The sequence below is a fragment of the Colletotrichum fioriniae genome, assembly GCF_027942845.1.
Source record: "Colletotrichum fioriniae strain IMI 355084 chromosome Unknown scaffold_1, whole genome shotgun sequence".
Taxonomy (NCBI): domain Eukaryota; kingdom Fungi; phylum Ascomycota; class Sordariomycetes; order Glomerellales; family Glomerellaceae; genus Colletotrichum; species Colletotrichum fioriniae.
Window position 1 is genome coordinate 3,332,226 of NW_027076837.1, and position 24,481 is coordinate 3,356,706.

The window sequence follows — 24,481 nt, forward strand, 5'->3', positions numbered from 1 at the left end:
GAATCACAGCAGCCTATCCGAAAAGGCGGTAAGCTGTGAGATTGGTTCCTTTGTGTTTCGTCGATTGGCGTTGGAAGTTGTCGTTCGCTGACTCTTGGAGGATTGTTGGGATTGGTGGGTTGGGCTTGACAAGACAGGCAACTGAAAGGCGCAGCAACAGCAGCCGCAACAACAGCAGCTAGGTGAGGTGAGGTAAGGGTAAAGGCAGGTGGGGGTTCGAAGATGAACGGGAGCCAACTTTGGTGCGCACGAATGCCAGTCACCCTCTGTGCGCGGGAACAGAATGAAGTGGGAGGGAAAAAAGCATGGGAGTACCTATGGAAATAGCAGGGGGAGGCCGATCGAGGTCGGAGCTTAGACCGGCAAGCCGGTGGGTGGGGCGGGGCGCCTGCATCGGCCACAGCCAACAATGCGACGCTTCCCATTGGCTCAGCTCACCCCGGAAGCGGCCGTTATGAGCTCACCGTAGACCCCGACTCAAATGACACACCTCAGCCAGGTGAAGCTCGGTGAGCCAGTGGTGTCAGTCAGTACCTCCGAGCTTCTCGGCAAAAATGGTATTGGGTATTATCGGGTACTCCGTACTCGGCGTTACGTTGTCATTCGACAACACAGGAGGCCAACCTTTTCACTAACTACAAGTTGGGCAATTCCCGCCGGTCTACGCACGACATCATCGACTACCAACTTGACTTTCAAGCATGGAACATGGTCTGGCTCGGGCTCCTATGGGTTGAGACGATGAGCACTCACCGGCGGTCGGTGCATACCAAGTCCGATATCTCCGAGAACGGCGCTCAAGAGTCTCGACTCTCAAGACTCCAACTCAAGGTTTGCAACGGTCTGTGTAAGTCTACCCATGACGCAAAGCGATCACTCGCGTCGGTGACCAGCTTTCCAAACACTAATCCTTCGACTACTATCAATCGGCCGAACCATCTTACCGTAGTGGAAGTAGCAAGCCAACTGGTTGATTCAACAGACACGTTTCCCCCATGTGCTCTGCACGCTTTCCTAAACAGAAGGCTTGTTCGGACGTACGTACAGCAGGCATGTAAGACTCGATGAAGTCTACATATTCCCTACTCAGGCTATCGTGGCATCCATCGATCTTAGTTTCGTTTCGCATCAGCGCAGATCTCTTAGGAAACCCATGAAGCTGAACACATTTGGTTCGGGAGACCTTGCCCACTGCATTTGTCTTCCCCGCTTCAGACGGGGAACCAGAGGCGAAACACATGCCAAAAAGCAGCTGACATTGGCAGGATATGCCGAGCCTGCATACTAAACTTTCACATTTCCGCTTCAGAATGCTTGGCACCAACCAAGCCGCGTTGTTCAGGCGTTGGTGCTTCACCGACTACTTCACCTCGGTGTGTCTTCGCTTTCGCATTTTCTTAGAGAAATCAAAACTCGCTGAATGACTAACATAAAACCCCTCCTACATGATGAGGAAGGCACTACCCGCGACAACACTGGCCGAAACCATTATCGTCAAGATGGCCGCACCGGCCTTGTCCGCCGTGGTGATCGCCTTGAGAGAATTTGACGACCCCGACCCATCATCAGTCTTTCCTCCGTTCACATCGCCCGTCGAATTTCCCCCCGTGGTAGCAGTGACGGGTGCTTCAGCCGACCCCACCAGGTTGTACATGATCATCTGCAACGAAGTCATCTGCGGTCCGACGCCCACGATACCATCAAACGTCTCATTCAGCCACGAGAATCCGCACGCCGTTCCCGCATGGCCCTTGAACCCCGAAGCAGGAGACCCCGAACAGGTGATTGCCGCCTTTTTCCCGCTCGACAGCAGCAGCGCCGTAATGGTGTCCGCGGTGTGCGCGGCAACTTGCGACGTGGCGGCCAGCCAGCGAGCGAGGTATCCCTTGAAGCTCTGCGCGTCCTGGCTACACTGCGCGGTTGGTTCGCAGTAGGCCTCATAGATGATGTCGTTTTGAACAAACGCCGTCTGCACATCCGTGAGCATGCCGTCGAGGCGGGTCTTCCACGTGTCGCTCTCCGTGATGTTGTACATCACCGCCGCGCCGTAGAGAAAGATGCCGGCATTGTAGGACCACTTTGTGCTATCGGTCGAGCTGGGGCATTTTCCCTCAAAATGAACGCCGTCGAGGACTTCGTGATCGGATGTGAGCAGTCCGACATCCGTCTGCCATGTCCAGACCTTTTCTGCCCAGTCCGAGTATGTCGTGTTTCCCGTATACCGAGCCAGGCGCGCAGCCACGTTGAAGAAGCACCCGTTCGAGATGGAGTTCTTGTAGTCGAAACCGGCGTTCCACGTAAATATTTGCCATCGCACACCGCCGTTGCAGTTCTCCGTATCCCATCGACTGACGTACTCGTTAAAGACTGCTTGGACCAGGGCGAGCCACTGTGGTGAGCCCTCTGGCGGGTTCGGGTATTTGTGTTCGGCGGCAGACATGGCGGCCATTGCCCAGAAGCCCTGGTCATCGTTTCCTTCCGTGAGGGTTTGATTTTGGGGCATGTAGTCGTTATCGTCGCCTACTTGATGTAGCATGGCTTGCGTGGTGATTGTGTTGTAAGAGTCATCGCCCGTGAGCCACCAGTAGTCTATCAATGTCCCAAACATGGCACCGGCCTCCCACCCTTGAAATCGTCAACACGAGGTTCAGCACAATGTCATGGACTAGACCTACAGTAATAGGGATCTGGTAAGTTTCCAGGGGTATCGCCAGTATTGTTACCAGTGTAGTATTTTACTAGTCCGTATGCAACCGTGCCCGCGGCACTCTTTATTGAGTCTGATATCGCAACACGTTAGCCAAGGCAAGATGACTCGGCAAACCCAGAGACCCTACCTTCATCTGTCCATGTGACATCGATGGCACTGACGCTCGCCATATTCAACCCCACGGCCAAAGCCGGCAGTCCTAATGATGGTCTCATCTCAGGTTGTTTAGCTGGTAGACGATATAAAGGAGCGACAAGAGATCCAAATCGCAGCGCCGAGCTATTGGCAAAAGCTTGGCATCAAACAACGACAACGACAGTGACTATGGCAACAACGTAGACATAAACGAAGCCGCACGCCGAAGGGGCGGCTCCTCGGGCGGAAGAGTCTTCGAGCTTAAGGGCATTCCATCAAAAGGGCTGTGCAAAATCGCGGGTCCATTTTCAATTTTCCCTCTCTCCACAGCTGACGTCTGTAGCTGACGCGCATGTAACCACGTAACCCACTGGCATGATCTCGGGGTCCATCTTATTAAGACGATTTCGGCGGTTTCGCACTAAGGCTCTGTTAGTTGTTCAATTGTTTGGTTCTAGATGCGGTGGTTTTCTAGCGCTAAAATTCCAAGTATGGGTTGGTTGAGACTGAAACATACATGTAGAAATGAGAAGCCGCAAACTCCGGGTTGCCGCAATTTTGCATACGACGCTCACCGGGGTCTGGGGGGGGACTGCCGTGAGCGCGTGACTGGCGGCTCAAGAAATGACGAACCGTAAGGTCCCGGTCGGCTTTCCGTCTTAGCGTGCTGCGGGTGGTGGGGTGATCTTCGTTCGCGATGACGATCCACCCCTATCCAAACTCGAGTTGGTTCCCTCTCCTTTTCGGTCCTTAGTGGGAACGAAGTTGTGGAAAAGTTGTGGGGGGCTGGTGGACTTACGCGTCTCAGGATGCGATATGGACGGGGAAGAAAAAAGGGTGCGGAATCGCAGATAATTGACTGAAACAAGGAACAACAAGCTTGCCAACCTGTCTGAGTGTCTATTTTGGGCTGAACCCTCCTGGACATATTTGGGTCGACGGATCCCCCATGAAAATCCTCATTCCTTTGCGCCTGCTTGGTCTGGCAATCAAAGACTTGTAGAGTTGCATCGTCTCGTTGCTGAATACTCAGAAGGTGGTTGGCAACTCAAATCCCGAAGGGATCCCCGAAGGGGATTGATAATAGGTTTCCTCATTTTGCTTCCGAACCCCTTACTTATTTACTCTTTTGCTCCGCCACTTCCTTCCAGAAATTTGCAAATGATGGCGCCTAGAAATTTACGAAAATTCGTCCTTGCCCTTCAAAGGCTACATGTATCCTACTGATGAACTTTCGACTTATTCCAATTACAACATGTCTGAATTCCTTCAGCGACTCGCAGGCCGGTGATATTTCACCACCATTTTAGCCGGTAACTTTGCTACGACCCGGTTGTACCAATTGTCCTGGACACCGACTTTGCCGTACTCTGGAGCTTGGGTTTTCAGAGGTGAAGCTAGGGTTAGAGACGCGAGTGCCGTGAATGGGACGTTAAACTTCATAAAGTAGCGATGGAGGTGATGCGGCTGTACTCGAAATCGACAAGGCTAGTAAGTTATCGAGCGTGTAATTTCCTTACCGACGGCGAGGTCTTCTTATGATGAGCAGTAATTTGCTCCTTCCTCCTTGAGTATTATATCTGTCACAGCTCACAGTAAGTTGAAGTTGATCCCCTGATTTTCGCTAATTGTAGCAACTTTCGAAGACTCGCACACTCTCAGTGCAGGCAAGCAGCGATGCCTTCGGGAGTGCGTTGAGAGAGGCTGAGCGTTCGAGGCTCAGTCAAGCTCAATTCGAAATCCTGGATTGTTGACAAGATGAAGACATCGAATAGTCGAGGATACAAAGGGAGAGGTTTGGGTAACAATGCCCTGTTAGAGTACGAGACCAATGACAATGTCATCTCGACAATACTGGAGCGAAAGACGACTCCAGCTGGCTCAGGATCCTCGTAACGGAAGGCATACGCAAGTTGGAAGCGAGTCGGCTCAAGGGCTTAGCTTATTTTCAGGGAGAAACTTTCAAAATTACTCAAGATAACTCGAGAGAAACAGAAGTCAAGAGTGCGACTTTCGTGTAACATCACCCTGTGGTGTGATTGTTTCGCATGGGGCCAACTTTCCATTGATACATCAGGCTTGGTTTGAGGGCATTTATTCAACTCTTGATTCATTAAGTCCAGCTCCCCCTGAAGAGGCTCCCTTTCGAACAACATTGCATTCAACAGATTGGGTACGATCGCGAGCGAGGCCGTAAACGCGAAAAGCAAGCCACCGAATGTTGTCTAAACTTCTATCCTCTCCAGAATTCTGGAATCACTCTCTTCCCACGGGTACGTTTCCTCGATTGAGCGAATGAGGTTCTCGTGCTTAGCAGATCGAGGCTTGATGGAGATCTCGAATGGCTGCGGGTGGCTGATGACGCCCGTGGTGAACTTGACTACTGGCTCAACAACCTTGCCGTCGACGATCGGCTTGGCGAAATCGTACACGGCAAGTGACTGAGCGACATTCAGAAAGATGGAGTTGTCGGCGAGGATGCGACCGGGGCAAATTCGGCGACCGAACCCGAAGACAAACTTGTGAGGGTCCGCCTCAGGCTCGTGGCCGTCTGTCTGTAAGAAGCGCTCAGGTTTGAAGTTCATCGGGTCGGGGTACCGCTCTGGGTCATGAGTGAACCACCTGTAGACTTGTCTCAGCCAATGTGAACAACTACCTCAACATATTGACAGACTTACCAAATATTGGGAAGCACCATGGCCCCTTTCGGAATGAAGTAGCCTTCGAAGACGTCATCCTCTGTGCTAGAATGTGGCAGACCCATAGGGCCAATTGGGTGCCAGCGCATGATTTCTTTCACGAGTGCCTCGATGTAGGGAAGGTTCTCCCGATCTTTGGTAGTCGGCAGCCTTCCACTACCAATAACTCTGTCAATTTCCTCTTGGGCCTTCTTCTGGATATCAGGGTACACCATCATCGCCAAGAAGAAGGATGCGACTGTTGATACGGTCTGTAGGATGCTTAGTAAATATGCAGTGTCCATCACAACGAGGGGATTCAAATAGGATCGACCGAACCACTCACCGTATCTGCGCCTCCTCCGAAAACAGCCAGCGCCGAGTATTTGTGGTTGTGCTGGTTGAAGGGCGACTGCTCAGAGGAATCGAGAAGGTTGGCTAGATAAGACGAGTTGTCTTTGCCTTGAGCTATTTGATGCTGGACGAAGGCGTATGGCTTGTCTCTGGTCTCCTCCATCTGGGCTCTCCATTGCTTTGCGAGTTGTTTGAAACCTGTCCCAGGAACCCAGCTGGGTAGATATCGCACTGCTGGGAGTTAGAGAGTCTTTCGGTCAGAAGCATGGCACAAGACTAACGGAAGGGGAAAACATCAACGATAAAGGCACCGGGTGTAGCGCCCGTCGAGAAGTTGTCCATGGTTTCGGTAATCATGTTGAGGAAAGGATCTTTCTTGAATTGTTCCGCGGTGTAGCCGTACGTAATCTTGAGGATTAGTGATCCCGCTTCTCTGTAAGACTTGGTCAGCGAAGGGCCACTTAGATGATTCTTAGGCGACTCTTAGACGTCTCTGCCACAATGCACCCTTTCGATTACCTCTTGATGTGTTCTACAAAATTTTGCGGGTCATCTAGCAGATGCAGAAGAAGATGTCCGACTTCAGCCTCCTGCCACTCGTTGTATTTCGCTGCAGCAATCTTTGAGCCGAGGATACGGCCCATGGCCTTGCGTTGTGCGCGGAATCGCTCGTCATAGACGGCCATGCCAGTGATATGCTCGAGACCGACCCTTTCTTCCTGTCAGAGCTTTCCACGAATCCGCAAGACACTCCAGAGTGACATACATCTCACCAATAAACGTTTGTGAAGGTCTTGAGGAATGCTTCAATGAGCGCTTATCCAAGAGGGCGAAAGCAAGTTGTGGATCGCTGAGTATCACAACGGTCTGACCCATGGTTGTGATAGAACTAATGAGACCTAACACAAGAAAGTCAGCTACGCCCTCCACACTATAGAATTCCCCTTTCTTTGACACTGAATATCATGCCGTCAAATTCCAAGACCAGAACTGACCGTATAATTCCTTGTGCTTCAGCCAGTGAACGTAGTCCAATTCGCCAGCTTTGGGTAGGTCGTTAACATTGCCCACAACCGGTAAACCCTTGGGACCGGGGGGCAACGGGGGTCGCCCTCCATTCTTCAACTTATTCAAGACTCTCTCAACAGCAAAAGAGATGAGTAAAAGGCCGACGAAACCGATAGACAGTGAAAAGATCTCCATAGTCGCTTGAACGTGAGGGTGATAAGAAAAACAGAAAACTTTTGGGGAAATTTCCTACTGCTAATATCTTCCTTGTTGCGCGCTTGCATCTTAAATACGATTCTTGCATCAAGACCCTTGGGCACTAGATCGGCCAGGTTACCGGGTACCCGTGTTGCAATTGACGGCAGTAGGGCCACTTGGTCAGTCCGAAGAGTGAGCACTAACAAACCTCGCCAACTCCATTTGGCAGTAAAAGGTTACAGATTCAACTCCATCCTGGCCCGCGATGCAACATCTCGCTGACTGCTTGCGGAGTCTGTCCCACCTTGCTTCGACCTTATTTGCTGCAGGAGGAGACACACTCCGGACGCAGGTCTGCAATAGGGCTAAGGTGATCGATAATGCTAGACACTGATTCAAAAGCGAATATGGTGCCCCGTGGGGATCTGCGCTGCCCCCGGCGAATCATTAGGCTCGGATAGCTGATTAGGTATGACTGGTTGTTCAATTCTCATGCCATTTTCAAGGGCTTCCACATGCTATTTCGAGGTTGCATCCGCTGCACACGAAGGTGACAAGGTAAGATTCGCGTAACACAGAGGGGAACCCTGAAGACTCCGTGCTCGGTAGTTTGCGAGACTTGTGGATACTTGCAAGCTCGGCATCCATTGCTTCAACCACGCCAAAGTTTTGCACACCTACCGATAATGAGTCGAGATACTATTGACGTTTGCTACGCTGTGATCAAGCATATGCCTTGATATAAATACAGTAATTTCAAAGACTTTGCAGGAAACTTACTGAGTGAATCGAGTGATTAATCAGTGCATTCACCTAGGATCAACGTTTTCCCAAAGTTGACGGTCGCGATAAGTACAAAGTAGGAAAAGGTAAGTACGTCTTCTGTATCCATGTACAACTCCCTAATTATTATTAGATGCTTACTTAGTAATTTGACAAACAGGTGGTGGTCTTGGTCATGAAAGTGTTGCTATTGGCTTAATTGCAAATGTCATATTGACCGAATGCATTTCCTGATATCGCGAGCGAGACAAGCCCCTCATCGATGTTTAATTTGGAAGGCTTTAACTGATGGTGTGGTCACAAGCTATCAATAGAAGAGCTTCGTAACACTGTTCCACGAGAATGTAGAACTAGGGAAACGTTCGTTAATTGTGTTCCGAAAGTCTGACCTATACAATGGATACTAAGGTAGCGAAGACGTCACCCCGATAAGACTGTCGAACGTTGAGATTTGAGTCTGACGAGAGCAATGATGGGGTCGATAAGTCCAGTGCCTCTGACGATTGAGACAATTACGTAAATACTTACACAACACTCATATATCCTTTGTATTGAGACGTTTTCTTTTTTATTAAATCAAATAAGCTATTCCAGCGAAGTATGGCTCTACACCCAAAAGAGCCCCCAGCGCCGTCATGGCCTAGAGGGGTCGTGAACTCGGCCTCGACGGTAAAGCCGTCAAGTTCCAAGTCGCCTCAGGGTGCGCCGCCATAACTTCTACCCTCCTGGCCCGCTTCACGCCACGCTGGACTTACTCACGGTGTGGTTGACATACTGGAGATGTTCTTTGTTGCCCCAGAACTTCCAGCCCAGGAGACCTCGACGTCGACGAGACGGGTGTAAGGAACCCGCCCTCTCTTCAATGCTGGGCCAGTTCTTGCTTTCTCATTCTCAATACCGTTCTTAAAAGATAAATGAGCAAAAGTACCACCAACTAAACCTCCTTCACACCACAGACAAAACAGACAGCACACTATGCAGCGGTCACCACAAAACCTCATGAAGATGCCGCATTGGGTAGGATTCTACACACCTCATCTGGCTTGCCGGTGACTGGGGACCTGGGCATCAAGCACGTCGGGAAAACAGCGCCGTTCTTCCCCGCCCTTAGACCCCGCTGTCGGGAGGTTCTCCTGCACTTCGCCCCCGAAGTCCACATCATGGACGGCTGCTCCATGATTGATAGCCATAGGGCCTACCCAAAGCGCCTGAGGTGAAAGAGCGGCCTCAAGTCAACGCAGCCCTGGAACCCCCAAAGTACCCTCGGTGCTTTGCCGAGATCATAGAGACAGCCGCACGATCCAAGAGAGCCTGCGGTATCTGGAACAGCTAGTGTCGAAATCACGATCGATACATGATGCGTGGCTAAGAGGACTCGAGGCTGAACACTTGCCAACAGCGACAGCGGGTTGGAAAGGAGACGATCGTGTCTGATCGGTCTTGTATTTAACGCAAGGAGTAATCAGTTAACTTGGGGGAGATCTTGTTCTGAACGCTTCGGTGTCGCGGTGCTCGTGGGAGATATGCGCCTCGAGTAATTAGTCAGTCTACTGACATTGATAGGAAGTTCTAGTTTTCAAATATTTGGGCTCGCTATGACGTCGTAATTTCGAAGGCTGTAAGGTCGTAATGTTGAAGACCAAAGTCCGAACATCTACGTTGGTAATTTACTGTCAAAGTTTCAGAAAGTAACACAATAATAGGGCTTCAGTGGACGGATTGGGTAGTGGGGCTGGTAGGATGCAGAAGACGCCTCAGCCCACGCGAAGCTCCCAAGAATCGCTAGGAAATGGCCATAGGCCTTGGCTGAAATATATATGACCGCTGCTGCACTTATAACACCAACGGCTTACTGTTTCACTGATATGGAAGTATTTCAAATAACCCTACATATCTACTTCATTGATACTGACTTAGACATAGTCGGGGTTGACAAGATGTGACTGTCTTCTGGAATCTAAGTACAAGTATGTTATAACCTAGCTGAGCCACCATACCTTCATACCACGGCATGAGGGGGAGAGGGATCTGATTAGGAGAATGAAGTCACTGATCCATACACATCTGTTCCGACAGCTCTTGAATTTGGTGTGGTCTTTTTGCAATCGTCGATAGCAAATCCGCCATCGTCATTTCGATAATCAGTTTGATAGTGTAGGCGATTGGGTGAGTCATAGAGTAGAGGAATGGTTCCTGTACAGTCATCATGACAATCATGAAAACCTTTGATAGAGAAGAGGTCAACGACATTCCACGTGGGTACTCTCGAGTATATTGGACGCAGTCAAGTCATATCACCGTATGGGTGCGCATGTTGGGTAACTTACATCCATACATAACGAGATCAACACGAAGACAATGCCAATGTAGAACAACAGCCGATATTTCTAAAGACCGTTGGCAATGAGTTCCTTTTGAATAATCCGTAGGAACACCGTGTTCAGCGAAATGTCGATTAGCAAATCAACAACCTTGTCGATAGGATCCCAGATCTTGTGCAGATGCGTGTAGTACTCCGAGTTGATAAAGTACCCTGCAAGATATATGCAAGTCACTGAAATATTGATGATCCCAACTATGGCCACCAACACGATTTTCATCATCCTTACCCTTTTTTTGTCTACTAGGAGAAGCCCTAGTCGATTCGCAAGGACTTGGGGGGCGAGTTGTGTTTGTAGAATCCAGAGTAAAAACGTTGAAAGAACGAAACCGATGCTGCCACCTGTCAGCTAGAAAGACCAGGAGAGAGATTAACGTATCTCAGGTCGTTCTACCTTTTTGCAATGTCTCCGCGAGCTCGGAGCCAATTTGTGACGGCTTGGGATATATTGGCAAGGAGGAAAATCCAGATCCTGGGTAGAGTACGTCAAAACTGGAGACACAGATAGGCCTGAGTAACTCACATCCAAGGGTACAGGTTGGCCGCCGACTTTGTTCTTGAGTAAATTTGAACGGTCTGCTGGGACGCCTTGAAAGTGGCTAGTATTGTTAAGCCCATAGAGATACCGAAAAAGATACCCGGGATTTCAAGGGAATTGTCTCCCGGCTCAGAATCCCGTGCAATCATCGAGGTTGGTAGAAACATGAAGGAGGCGTGAATGGAACCAATTTGCAAGAATTAGTTGTGGAACTTATGGTGACCAATGTTGCCGGCCAACTTAGCCACACATACTGAAGGGACTTTTATCATTCAACGCGTCTCTCTTTTGTACATGAAGATGCTTCCAGGCCCCTCGATTCTGACTTCGAATCTCCAATGTATCCTGGTTCGCTTGAACAAGCTTCGACTAGTTTCTAAATGCGGACGCTAAACCATCCTTGCGACACAAGCTCAACAATGGTAGTCGTGATCTATGACACTCTGTTTTACCCTACCCTTCTCTATATCCCTGCGAAAACTGTGCGATCTAATAATAAGGACTATGGGGCAGTTGAAGTATTAGCTCTGTTAGATGCCTCGTCTAGCAAGGCCGAATGCCTTGCTCAACTTCGGAAGCTGGTGTAGTCAACGTTCTATAGAATCTCGAATATCATTTGACTGCCTCCTTCCTAGGTTGGGAAGCTCATGATCTAGATCCGTGACGATGCCTCTGTAAGCCCAACGTGAGTTGATGCGACTTCTCGGTATACGTGCCGAGGTGGCTGCCGCTGCTGCAATTATGGGAAATGCATGTCGCATCATAGTGGCGGTATCAAGGGCGGTGCGTGACTGCAAGCGTGAATTCGTGATGCCACGTACATCCTATGACTCCTCATTCTAGGCTTTATCTGCAAGGGGTCGTGTAAGACAGTATGTGAGCCCTTGGGTTGGGGTAGGCGGTGAAACAGATGCCATTCCTGTTCACTCCTTTTTCTTCCCACACTGTCGAAAGCAGAGTGCCACAGCGAATGAACCCCTCTATCCGTAGTGACCCCAATACTGTATCCCGGTGGGATGTTATTGACGAGGTCTAAGCCGAAACGTAAACTTCTAAATAAGCACAGGAGGAAATCCCCTTGGTATCAATAACATATATAATTGTCTTTTCTAATCAAAAAGGGAATATTGATTGCATTACATGACGCGTCTTTTTTTCTTTAACGAGCTTTAGAGCTTCCGCCAAATTGGCGATCGGGTCAAAATTCTAACGATCGAGCGAAATACTAGGCGCGGATGGGGAAGAGTGCTTCCTCCCATCCTCGGTAAATGGTTTTTCATTGCACAAGATATGGAGAAATCAGTAGTTTGTGAGAAAAAGGGACCAAGAATTGTCTATTCTCTGGATACCTATGGTTAAGAATCATCAGTTGATGATCATACTGATTCAAACTAATTGATGACTAGTTTCTTCAGATCAACTTTCCCAGCCTCGCACAAGTTACTCGCGGGTCGCTCGAAGAAATCAATAAGTCCAGGATACCCAGTGTAGTAGCAGGTACAAGTTTCCTCCAAGCCCTTGGCAATCGGCTTTGGGGGGTTTTCGCACTTCAACTCTCCTTTATCTTTATACAACTCATCGGTAGTGAAAGGATTATTCGTGGCGACGGCTATCTGGTATACCCGGCATCCATCTACCAACGTACCCCCTTTCTTTGTAGTATCTGTTCCACAGCCATTCAGTATGGCTCGAAAGCGTCTCTTGCAATAGTCTCTTTTCTCGTCGTCGGTATTTCCGAGGGTAAATGGAAAGAAGCCCGAGCAAGAATCGCGAGAGAACATGAGCCCTATCCATACCGATTCGCCGCTTCCTGGGATGGAATACCCCGCCCCAGCAGCGGGTACCTTTTTGCGGCCATCACTTGTATGATCAAGCCCGAGTGAGATGGGAGGAGCGAAGGTATAAATCCAAAACAGCTTATTGGTGCAGAAGTAGTCAATGAATTTTTCGGCTCTTTGCTGCGCGAAGGTTTTATCATCGTTGGTACACTTGGGACTCGGAATGTCGTAGATAGGCGGCGTGGACCTAGTCGCTGGTTGATTCTTTGAGTTAAAATCAGTCCGATCAGATGCGACTGGGTCGTCTTGAATGTTGGCAATGCCGAATGTGGGAATATTCGCTCCGTTCTTGTGAGCACCAGGAGCTGCCCACACTCGAAAAGCCGCACAGCAGAGTAGAATGAGGAAAGTAGAGATCATGGTGGCGAGATAGACTGAGGCGCGTTTGGTTCAGCAAGATGTGTGGCATATTGAATAGAACTCTGTAGATTCGAGAGCCTAGGATGAGTATTTTATACCTTACCCTATGCTCACTTCATCCTCGTCTTTCATATCTATGTTCGGTAGTTCCCCAGGATGACGGAGCCACATTGAAGCCATTCTCAGGACAGCTATCAGTGCCAAGTTGCCAACATCGCTCAGCTTTGCGGGCAACGTGATGCTACAAAGAGTGTATATGAGCTTGCGAGATCACGATCTCACCTTGCCGAAATCCAGGCCCCACAGAAGCCATGTCTGTTGGTGACGGCAGTTTTGTTGAAGGGAACAAAGGCTGGTGAGCAAACGTTGGTGCACTTGCTAACGTGCACCAATAAGCATCGTTGAACAAACGCTGATGAACAAGTGTTCATCGACTCGAAATCTCCTTTTTTCCTGCCAAGAGCTCATGACCTTTTCCATCTACAGCTGGTATCTTGCCCTCATCTCAACCTCACCTTATTTTGGCACCAATTCGGAATCCCAAAGACCAATTGAGAGAAACCCCACCGCCGGCTTCGGTCTCGGCCTCCGGCCATGATTCAGGGCATGGCTTGTTCAGCTGAAGGTCATCGGCTCTCATTTACCTTCGGGTGTTCGAACTTGGTTGCTGCTCCATGGACATATCCTTTCATGGTCTGTCCGCATCCTTTGCTGTTAACTCTTTGATTTAGGTAGGAAGTAGTTGCGTCTGCGCCTCTCAGTGCTACTTGGCCAAAATTTTGCGACTTGCTCCCTTGACTCAAGTTTGGGAGACTCTCTCATCTTTGTTGTCTCTGTTCGATTGACCAACCCCACACAGCCCAAAATTTCTCCGACAAATACCACGCCCATCACGCGAGATCTTTTGTGCTTCATCTTTTGTGGAAATCCCGGAGTACTGGGGACGGTCTGAAGTATGTCAGGAGTCGCTTTCCGTCTGGCTCCAAACTACCTTACCGGTAAGCTCATCCAAACCCAAGTAGTCGATCTCACTAGATATCATGGAGGTGTCATTCAGGAATCACTATAGTACATCGGCTGACACCAAGAAAATGGAATGCATACCGGTCCTGCCGGCTTCCAGTCTCGTGGTTCACGCCAACGTCCAGTTCCCTGCTGCTGAGGTAGATATGCCCGAAGCGGCGTTCTCGATAGAAGTTAGACGTTAGGGGATGAGCGCCGCTCTTTTTTGCGTGAACCAGCTGGTCCTCGAAGAGCGGCATCAAGAGTCCGTCGCATTCTTCAGCGAGAAGATCATAAATGCCGCACAAGATAGCCCGGAGGAGGGCACTGCAAGACTGGCAAAATAATAAGCGAGGCGTGGCGTCGCGCCTCGCCGCGTCTACAACGCCCTTAGGATTCTGCTCCGGTGTTAGCGACCTGCCGGATAGGATCCAAGTCTTAACTCTCCACGGCGATTCGATCCGAGATATTGGCTTTATTGACTTGCCGAGAAACTGGCCTGGGAGTAGGTTTGTTGAAGACGCGTATAACTTCCATTCTACATTCGCACTTGCGGTTGCGGAAGCAATAGCATCTCGTGAGAACATTGATCGGATCGGCTTTGGTAGAACCTGCTGCGTTCGAGTGTCGCTAGATGTCTAAGTTGTATCGCAATAGGAACCAAGACTCATGAGCATGGAGCATGCGATTCGATCTTGGTTATCACACGCACAAAGTCAAACATCACCGCGATTCTGCCCTTCGAAAAGATCACTTTTTATTCTGATTCCCTCCTCTAGGCTGGCATTAGCATGGCATTTTGTCCCGGATACGAGACGCGACGAAGATGAAAGTGTATGAACTCACAATACAGACAGCGTTACATCGCCCTTAATCTTTGCTTTAAGATCAATGTCGACATCCAAGTTCATATCTAGCTTCACGGAAGGCGCCCCACTGCTACTCTTAGTCTGCACTTGTCGGTTTTGGTGGTTCTGAGGTGCGACCTGCTGTTGCCCAACTTGTCCGAGTTGTTTGGCTGGATTGTGTCGTTGGCTTCTCGATCTTCGTGTCACGCGCTGGAATCCGTCCTGCTGTGTGCTAGATTCCGACGTAGACGTTGCAGCACCACTAGCCAACCGTGGAGTTTCCTTCTCAATCTTTTCCTCCGTCTCGGTCTTATGCGGTGGTTCTGCCTTTTGCGGCTGTTGCTGTGCTGGTTGCCTCTTCGCTGTTTGATCCATCTGGTCGGGCTCCGTGGAAGGAGGTCTCGGATGCGACTTGTCTTCACTTGCTTGTGTTGCCATATCGAACTAGCGCTAGATCTGCGTTTGTGCGCTTCGGCGAAGGCGTTGTCCGATGTGAGAGAGGTAGTATGACTTCGAGCTCTCGAGGATCCCGTCGTTCAGGTATGCGTTGTAGTGTAACTGTAAATATTCAAGACTGATTTGCTCATTCACCTAGAGAGAACGTCTTCCGCCGTCTAAAGTTCTAGAATGTGCCTGGGATGACGTAGCCACGCGAAGTTTGCCCGTCATTCGCAGTCGAGCCGCGTGGGGACGTGTCGACTGATGCCCATGTCGCCATGACATCACTCTCCCCTCTCGAAATCCGTCGCGGGGAACTGGAGCGTTCATAAAGGCCTAGAACGTTTGGTGTTAACACCACGTGGTATGCCTGGTACTAACGAAGCTTAAAACGCGTTCTCTAAGTTATTTGATCTTGAACTTTTTAGAGATCCTGAAGAGAAATACATAGACTTTGAGCATTATTATCGGGTGTCGGTCGAGGTGGGGCCACAGGACTGGAATGTAACTCGGAAGACCCTCGCGCACATACCCGGCTTAGAAGCTCCGGGGAACGCTGATACTATTGATAAGTCCAAACTTTATGAGGAGATCGAGGAGCGCCAACATTGGGGTCTGGCGCTTTAGTCTGGTAGAGAAGTTGTGTATGGTGTCGTGTATGCATGGAACTCATATTGAAGTTTTACAGACCTTCAAAGCGGGCATCAACCCGCTTAGAAAATGGACGAAGCCGGGATGCAGCTAGGGACTTCGAATTGCACTATCAATATGGCTCAATTTGTACAAGCAGTATGTCTGTCAGACCGCCTTCACCTTCTACAGACGTTCTCTTTTTCAGCTACCGCTAGTGCATCGGTGGGCAAGTTGCATCAGGCCTGGAAATGGTGGCGATACCCACGTTTGGCAGAGGGGAACTGATTGGTGTTTCGCAGGAGCATGATATTGCTGCTCATTACAACGCAACTAGCACTCTATGAATATCGATGGTGCTCGTAGACCATAACCTTGTGGTCTCCGTCTTCCAGCCTGAGGTATGAACCTGAGAGCACTCTTCGAGAGTCGAATTCTTCGAACGATTCAGATTTGTGGACCTTGAAGCTGATAGCTTAGATAGCAACGGTGTAGCCGGAGCCTGCCGCGCTCCAGACCATAAGATCTAGAATAAGGTGTGTTTATATTGCCTGAAATCTGGACTTAGCAAGTGATTGACAAAGCCACACTCTCAGAACCTGCACTCCAAATGATACAGCTGATCCTGTGAGGTACCTATGCTCCTGGCTCAAGGGACCATATTTTCGGCAGACTGGCTTCGCCTTCCAAAAGACGTCGGCATAAATCGATAGACATGATACTACTTGGCTCAACAGAAAGTACCATTGAAAGGAATATGCATATTGATCGATGCTCTGGGAAACTTAGCCTTCTCGTGTCCATGTCTCAGTCATCGCATGACAACCTTATCTCGCTGCGCGAAACTGTAGATGAGCCTGGGGTTGTTCAAAACAAGACGACGACAGCGACGCGTAACGCGGGACTGAAACGGTGTGTGATGCTTGCATTGGGCATACTTTGGAAAAGATCTTTGGTAACGCGGGACGGATCGTTGATGTTGTAGTAGTACGGAGCAGACGGGCCTCGAATCATCGGGAGACCCGATGTGTCCCTTGATTTCTGAGTGGCAATGCTTCCATTGGTAGCTTCTCACGGAGGAAATTGCCGGAATTGAGGTTCCGATTATGAAATCGTTGTCAGACAGTCCAAAGTGTAAGTACTCGCCCCCACGATAGTCTACCTGATGGTGGGCCGATGTCGCAAGTGGGCACGGAAACATCCTTGCGCTGCTTGTTGGCTGGCATCTAGGCGTTGTACTTGCTACTCGGCGGCTCTTGCGTCGGTGGGAGTCGGAAAAGAGTCTGAACCAGGCAAACCGAGCCTGGCGGCCGAAGAAGTAATTAGCTCAAGGATCGATATTAGCAGCGGCCGACTGTGGAATCAAGCTAGCAGAGTGCTAGAGGAGAGACTTTCATCCCACTTCAATATCCTCTGATCGTGCCTACAGGCAAACCATCCCTCAGGGATCTGTGGATCTGGGCTAGGTAAGGATAGCTCGATGGGTGAGAAATGTAGCATCGAGCTACCTAGAAGGGGCGAGAACCATGGCGCTAATGTGGCGCCACTAGTAAAGCTGGTTCTCCTACGGATACGGACGGATTGGCATGCTTGGCCCAGCAGCTCGGTCGCGTGGTGGGAGATCATACGCAGTAGCCTCGAAAGGGTCACTGAGGGTCCATCTTGCTGTGCTACTGTTGGAGCCTCTCTTTTCTCACGTATTGCTTATCAGAAGAAGACGAAAGTGACGATGGTTGTGCCCTGAAAACAAAATTCAGGGTGTGTGGCGCTCAGCATCATGTGGCTTTCCTATTCGAGACCACCATCTTTGCCGCAGGCGCCGTTGAAAAGCTGTAATTATTCGGTCGGAATCCGAGCTGTAAAACCTTGGCCCGGCGAGGTCTGAGACATTGTTCACGCAGCCAGACGTAGAATATCTATAGACTACTAGTAGGTATTATGAAGTGCCGTGGAAGGCGCAAGGAAATGTCATTGGTGCAGATCCGGCCTGCTGGTCCAATGCAAGGCAATGTATCTGTTAGTCAACAGTGAGCCTTAGCAGAATCTTGATGCTTCTCGCCTGTGGCACAGCGAAAAGCCGGCGGGACATCTGCAATAAGAATACTCGTAAGCTTGAAGGGCCGATAGTCGGGTCTTTACACAGCCGCGGTAGGAAAACAATCATCGGAACGCGCACTGAGCCAAGACGCCCTGGTCACCAGACTGCTCTTGAGCCTTAATCAATGGACAGGTAAAAAATCAACCGAGAACGAAAGACTCCCGCTAAAGGTAGTGATTGGAACTCGATTGCAACGCGGCAGCATCGGAACGGGATGTTCGCGCCAAGCTCAACTCTAAAAATGGTGACAGGACGGGATGGAGAGTTGCACAGGTACTGAAAGCCAAGGCCAAGGCTGGGCAACTGGGTCATTCTGGTTGTGAAGCTGGCAGAATGCTACATAGATCGGACCGCAATGTAACGGTGGTGGCCCCAGGTACGCGGATGCAAGCAAGCAAGATGGCAGGCTAGCAGCGCGTGTCCAGCTCAAGATGGAGAGGTCATTGATGTCCAGCCCTACGTTGCAGAGTGGGACTTTGGCGGGATCAGCAGGCTGTTGTGTCGGATCCTGGACGGAATGATGGGTTGAAAACTCGAGAAAAAGAATCTTTGTGTCACTGGGCAACGAGATGGGAATAGGTGCAAATTGGAAGTTCGGGCGGACGTGGTAGAGGCGATGTCTTTCCTGAGGCAGCAAGATGATCTGATAAGATTGGAAAAAACGGGGCGGCATCAGATAAAAATTTGCTTCGGCGCCATTGGAACGGCCCCACAGCCTAAAATGACACCACGGGCGGTGGACCAACCAATGGCCAACTTTTGAGGACCTCCTTCCCAGGAAATGGGTGGGCAACAGTGGGGTTCCTTCCCTTCGGTTCCTTCTGTCTTGGTGTTTGTTCCTGCCGACTTGGACAAGGTGGAAAGTGACACATTTCTTACTGGCAGGCACGCGCTTCCATCGTTGGCATCCACGCATCATTCTTTCCTTCCTGTGCCCGACCAAAACGTCCTCTAGCCGGGCATGGCAGGCACCATGGGTGTATCATAAGGTACCTTAGGCAATGGCACCTTCCGAGTTGCTAAACTGGAAGGAGTGACGTCTCAGATGTATCTTATCCCATCCGTCCCCTCTTTTCCTCCTCTGACTGAGGTGCCCTGCGCATGGCGATGACTGGCTGTTTCTCTCCTCTGCACTTCGGCCCTGGTCATGCTTGAAGTCAAGCTTTTCTTCATCCTTAATTCTCTCGCCGAATCTCGACGAATTGTCCGGCAGAGAGGACCACCACCGGGCCCCGCAATTTGAAGGGCAAAAGGACTTCTGTATCTCCCCGACGGCTTTCAATGTCTCTCGGGTTTGGTGCATCCTCCCTAATCGTCCCGAATCGATCTACCAACGTCTCTCTGGAGAGAAAGCCGCACAGAAAGACAGGGCGATAGACGGTCCAACGATTCATGCAAGGCAACAAGCGCAGGCATCTCGCAACTAATGATCCTACCACTACCACCCGCCATCACCTTGCTCCTCGTGTCTCGCCACGGGCAGAACACCATGAAAGGCTCATCGCGCGACGATCTCTCTCTCCAAGATCCGCTAGCACAGCTTCTATATACCTCATCCCGCCGATGTGCGCCACAAGACATATACCCACGCCCACGCGAACTGATTTCCGGCCAATCTGACATGTGAGGCCCTCCGCCAGCGCCAAGATGCGACGTCCTGTCGTGCGAGTGAACCAACTCTGGTAACCGAGCTGCAGCTAGAACTTCATTCGGCACATCGGCTCACTTGACTGCCACCCCACCACCGATTCACACGCCTGTCGCCTGCGCGATCCTGTGCATCCGTCTGTTCTGCCCGTTGGAACCCAAGGTCCCAGGCAAAGAATACAACCTAGAACCCTTCCTTTCCGAACGCCTTCCAGGGGGTTTGGCTTCCCTGGATCCCCACATGGTCCGAGTCGCCCAACGATCCGGGCCAAATCAGCTCGGTAACCTGGACGCCATTTCGTAATACTGTGCCCACGATTTCCCGTACGCGCTGCCGCCGAATTATCCTGAGCTATTCGAGTGGAACGCTGGCCAGCTCTTGTCTGCCTTGGGCCTTTTCAACAATCTGTCCCACGCGGGCAAAGTCACCCTCGGCCACCGCTGGCTCTTCCCATCCCGTGGATCTCTCCACCATCCAAGAATCCACTCGGGGTAAAAGGTTCTTTTGCTCTAGGTGGACACACAACTACACGAACGTAGTGATGCTAATGCTGCATGAAGGTGGAGAGCTGACTCTGACCTTACACTAGTTCAGCCATTCTTTGCCTTGCCTCCTTCACTCAGCCGATGGCGGTTGCACGACTATCCAGCCAGGTCGCGCAGCTTCCGGCGTGTAATACTTAGACCCGGCCTCTGCCCGTCTTACCAGCGATCTTGTGTCCCGGAATCAACCTCTCTTCGACAACAGAATACTCCCTTTTCTGTTGCTCTCAATGACCCTGAGCCTGGCCGCTGCCAACATAACCCGCCCAGCATAGCCAGACGTTCGAACGACACAATCATGGGCTTGTTCTCCAAGAAAGCTCCTGTCGAGGAGCAGGTAGCTGCCGAACCTACCGGGTCTCCCCATTACGATGAGAAAACGACGGGCGAGCACCCCGGTGATAGATCAAGCGATGACGAGCCAATCTCAAAGGACCTTCAGGCCGGTGTCGCCAAGGTCGAGGCCATGACGACCGTCTGGACAAAGCGTGATCTTATCATTGCCTACACCCTGTGAGTTACATTTGCGTCTGCCCAGACAGGGACTGGTAGCTATCTGGACGATGACTGACTGTCTGTAAAGCATCTGGCTGTTTTATGTTGTTACTTCTATCCAGGAGGTCTCGATGCGCGTCCTGTCCCCCTTCGTCACTAGTTCTTTCGCCATGCACTCGTTGACAGCCACGACTGGCGTCATGTCCACCCTCATTGCCGGCCTGATTAAGTTGCCGCTTGCCAAGATTCTCGACACATGGGGCCGTCCTCAAGGTCTCGGTATAATGCTCATCTGCTGGATTCTTGGCTTCATCATGATGGCTGCTTGTAATGGCGTTGAGACGTATGCTGCTGCGCAGGTCTTCTACTCTGTTGGGTAAGTGATTAGCTTCAAAAACAGCTCTCCCCGACCAATTCTGACACCCCAAAGATCCCAGGGTATTTCCTACTGCATTACCATCTTCATCGCCGATACCTCTACTCTGAAGAGCAGAGCTCTCATGCTCTCGTTCGCAACGACGCCGTACATCTTCATTACCTGGGCAGCTGGCCCCATCACCGACAGTATCCTCAGAGAGGATGGCATTGGCTGGCGTTGGGGTCTTGGTATGTGGGCTATCGTTGCCCCGGTTGTGATCGGACCTCTTGTTCTCCTCTTCCTCTGGAACCAGCATAAGGCGAAGAAGATGGGCGTCATCGACAGCCGCGGTTCCATCAAGAACATCTCTGGCGCCAAGATTCTCAAGTTCCTCATTGATGTCGACGCCCTCGGCATCCTTATTCTCGCTGCCGGCATGGCACTCTTCCTGCTGCCATTCAACATCTACTCCTATCAGTCGGATGGCTGGCGCTCTCCCATGATCATCGCCTTCATCATTGTCGGTTTCTTCTTGATCATCGGCTTTGTTGTCTACGAAAAGTTCTTTGCCCCCGTCACCTTCATTCCCTTCTCTCTTCTGATGGACAGGACTGTCTTCTTCGGTGGCATGATGTTCGTCTTCGTCTTCTTCAACTCCGCCGTCTGGGGATCCTTCTTCACTTCCATGCTCATGGTTGTCTGGAATACATCCACCTCTCAGACCACCTACATCAGCAATATTTACCGCACGGGCTCCTGCTTCTTCTCCATCATCATCTCATGGCTCATCTACCGCACCGGACGCTTCAAACCATTTGCTCTGTTCTTCTGCATTCCTCTGATGATGCTCGGCGTTGGTCTCATGATTCACTTCCGCCAGCCTGACCAACCTCTCGGCTACATTATCATGACCCAGATCTTCGGTATGCCGCATAACTCTAAAGCTCTTGAAGGTTCTCGTTACTAACATTCATCACAGTCGCGTTTGCTGGAGGACCCACTGTCATCTGCGGAGAGATGGCTATGCTCAGTCCCTCCGATCACGCCCACGTCGCCGTCATCATGGCTATCCTGGACCTTTTCGGCAGCATCGGGTCCACCGTTGGTTACACCGTTGCTACTGCCATCTGGACCGGTACTTTCAGAAAGAATATTGCAAAGTACACCCCTGCTGGCACCCCTGTCGACACCATCTACGGCGATATCTACCAGCAGCTTAGCTACGAGGTCGGCAGTCCCGAGCGCATTGGCATTCAGCGTGCCTATGGTGATTCGCAGCGCATCATGCTTATCACGAGTATCTGCCTCCTGGTCGGTGCTCTCGGTTCCGTCGCCATGTGGCGCAACCTTAACGTCAAGAAGATCAAGCAAGTGCGCGGAAACGTTGTTTAAAGAGTAGTTGATGACGATGATACCCCGCATAGACTTGCTCTATGATATAAAAGCGACTTCTTCTTCAACTTGTCGATCGACGGTTAAGATCGTCAATTGCATGCTATTTATTGGTCTTAATTTACAAGGTGTATAGAAAACCATCTAATAAACATGGATTTCACCTTCCACTTTAACTGTCACCTGCCCCGATCTTTCTTTCGATCAAATTGAGGCATAGGAAGCCCATTTGCTCATTACCGGGCCTTGATGTACTCTGAGCCTCATTCATCCTCAACTATCTTTATGTAGATCTTTCCTCATCACGCCCTTCAAACTTTCCTCTGAGATTTTGATGTACTTATCAGGCGAGACACTATCCTCGAACGGCACCCTCAACCACTCATCCGCCTGCGCAATCTTGCCCCCCCTTAACTTGAGATCAATAACACCCGAATACTCAAATGGCAATCCCGTCGCCTTGCGCCGCCCCAAGTCGTTGACGAAAATTCCCTTGTTGACGGTCCGGAAGCTGCAGTAGCCGTTGCCTTTGGCGTCCATCTCGGCCCAGTATACGGGGTACTGCTTGTCGAGGTAGACTTCAAAGTCCTTGTGCGCGCCGTTCCAGTGTTTGTGGTGGCGTTCGAGGAAGGCGTAGGGGACGTGGATCTGGGCACCGTGGTCTGTCATGAAGGAGTCTGTTGTGAAGAGGGCTAGGAGGGGGGACGGGTCGCGGGCGGCCCAGGCGTGGCAATAGATTGTGGGGAGGGATTCGAGGTCTTTTGGGGGTGCGGTGGCCATTTTTGATGGGTTATTGGGATTTGAAGAGGTGAGGTGGGCGGCTTGAAGAGATTAAACTTTCCAGACTTAAGTTATTTAAATTAAGCTGGCTCGACGCGTTCGGTGTTAGTTGACAGAATCGTGTCTTGATCCTGACTTTACGAGCAGGAACGACCTCATCTTTATCATCGATCTAGGGCGTAGACCAGGGGCGGGATGGCGATTGGGGAAGCTCCGTCATGAACATGATAAAAGATGGAATGAAACCGGAGGCGTCAAATGGTGTTGATCGGACGAAGAGCGGATGTGACGTGATGGGTTCCATGCGGCTCGCCTGGGCTGCGGAGCGGAGGATTCGGAGATGTGTGGGGAACGGGGTCACCAAAAGAGGAAGTGAGGAATCTAGACAACCAACTTACTAGAAGACGGGATCAGTTCAGTAGAAACACCCTAAAACAAATGTTCGTGCACAAAGTCGAGCGCCAATATGATGCCTGACAGACAATGTCGATACCAGGTCACCACATGAAGGATGCTCTCTCGGATTCGACCATGGCCGATAAAAGCTTGCTGTCCTCACAGCCTGATGGTCACGAATTCTGGAACGTGTTTTCTCTCCTCGTTGACGACTTCGCCAAAACAGCCGACCGGCCTCAGACATCAAGTTTTGAGGTCTAATAGCGTCTACCTGACATCTTTCAAGATGACTGAGCCACGAGGAGAGACCAACGAAGAACTCCTCGGCTGGTCACACTCGCCTACAGAGGCAATTGGCTCTGATGTAGGTAGATCGTACTCGACAGTTTGAAACAGCTTTTAGGCAGTCATGTACCGACAAGGTTTTGAGCAAGTCGTGGTCAATGACGAAGAACGCCCCACGAGTCTCTGTGTCTGCTACAGGAACTTTATCCAAACGCGACCCAATATCTTCGTAAAGATCTGCTGGAGATATGGGAACTCTAGTGAGGGGTATGACACGGAGGATGAGAAATATTGGGAGATTTATCACACGACTTTCTTCCAGCTCACTCTTCTTACGTTGCAGATCATGGCTGTCCTTTGTGCCAGCTCATCTGGTAGGCTTTCTTAGTACAAAGGCAACGACAACGTATTCCCTTCCAGGTCCCCTTCCAGGGTATGGAAAATACCTCTCTTCCTCAAGTTTCATATCCAAGCAGTGGGCAGAAACAGGATAACAAGAAATTCGAAAGACTTTGATGCAACTAGTCTAGATCTAGATATTCTCCACCCACACCTGTGGTGAGATCGTCATCTTGATTCGTTACTAG

At 50.4% G+C, this 24,481-nt stretch overlaps 4 protein-coding genes across 4 annotated transcripts; 1 reads left to right on the forward strand and 3 right to left on the reverse strand.

Moving 5' to 3' along the window:
* Positions 1 to 1,441: 1,441 nt before the first annotated feature.
* Positions 1,442 to 2,880, reverse strand: N0V96_000843 (uncharacterized protein; the record flags this gene model as incomplete). Its single annotated transcript, XM_053193171.2, has 2 exons — positions 1,442 to 2,617; positions 2,872 to 2,880. The coding sequence occupies 2 exons, from the start codon at positions 2,878 to 2,880 to the stop codon at positions 1,442 to 1,444; spliced, it is 1,185 nt and encodes a 394-aa protein (XP_053049289.2).
* A 2,190-nt stretch (positions 2,881 to 5,070) lies between these two features.
* Positions 5,071 to 6,753, reverse strand: N0V96_000844 (uncharacterized protein; the record flags this gene model as incomplete). The annotated part of the gene is made up of 6 exons (XM_065756053.1): positions 5,071 to 5,467; positions 5,524 to 5,795; positions 5,870 to 6,111; positions 6,159 to 6,337; positions 6,397 to 6,588; positions 6,644 to 6,753. 6 exons carry the CDS (start codon positions 6,751 to 6,753, stop codon positions 5,071 to 5,073), a joined length of 1,392 nt encoding a protein of 463 aa, XP_065615293.1.
* A 13,733-nt stretch (positions 6,754 to 20,486) lies between these two features.
* Positions 20,487 to 22,433, forward strand: N0V96_000845 (uncharacterized protein; the record flags this gene model as incomplete). The annotated part of the gene is made up of 4 exons (XM_053193168.1): positions 20,487 to 20,701; positions 20,772 to 21,059; positions 21,114 to 21,964; positions 22,021 to 22,433. The coding sequence occupies 4 exons, from the start codon at positions 20,487 to 20,489 to the stop codon at positions 22,431 to 22,433; spliced, it is 1,767 nt and encodes a 588-aa protein (XP_053049286.1).
* Positions 22,434 to 22,706: 273 nt separating this feature from the next.
* On the reverse strand, positions 22,707 to 23,213 carry N0V96_000846 (uncharacterized protein; the record flags this gene model as incomplete). The annotated part of the gene is made up of 1 exon (XM_053193167.2): positions 22,707 to 23,213. The coding sequence occupies one exon, from the start codon at positions 23,211 to 23,213 to the stop codon at positions 22,707 to 22,709; it is 507 nt and encodes a 168-aa protein (XP_053049285.1).
* Positions 23,214 to 24,481: the final 1,268 nt, after the last annotated feature.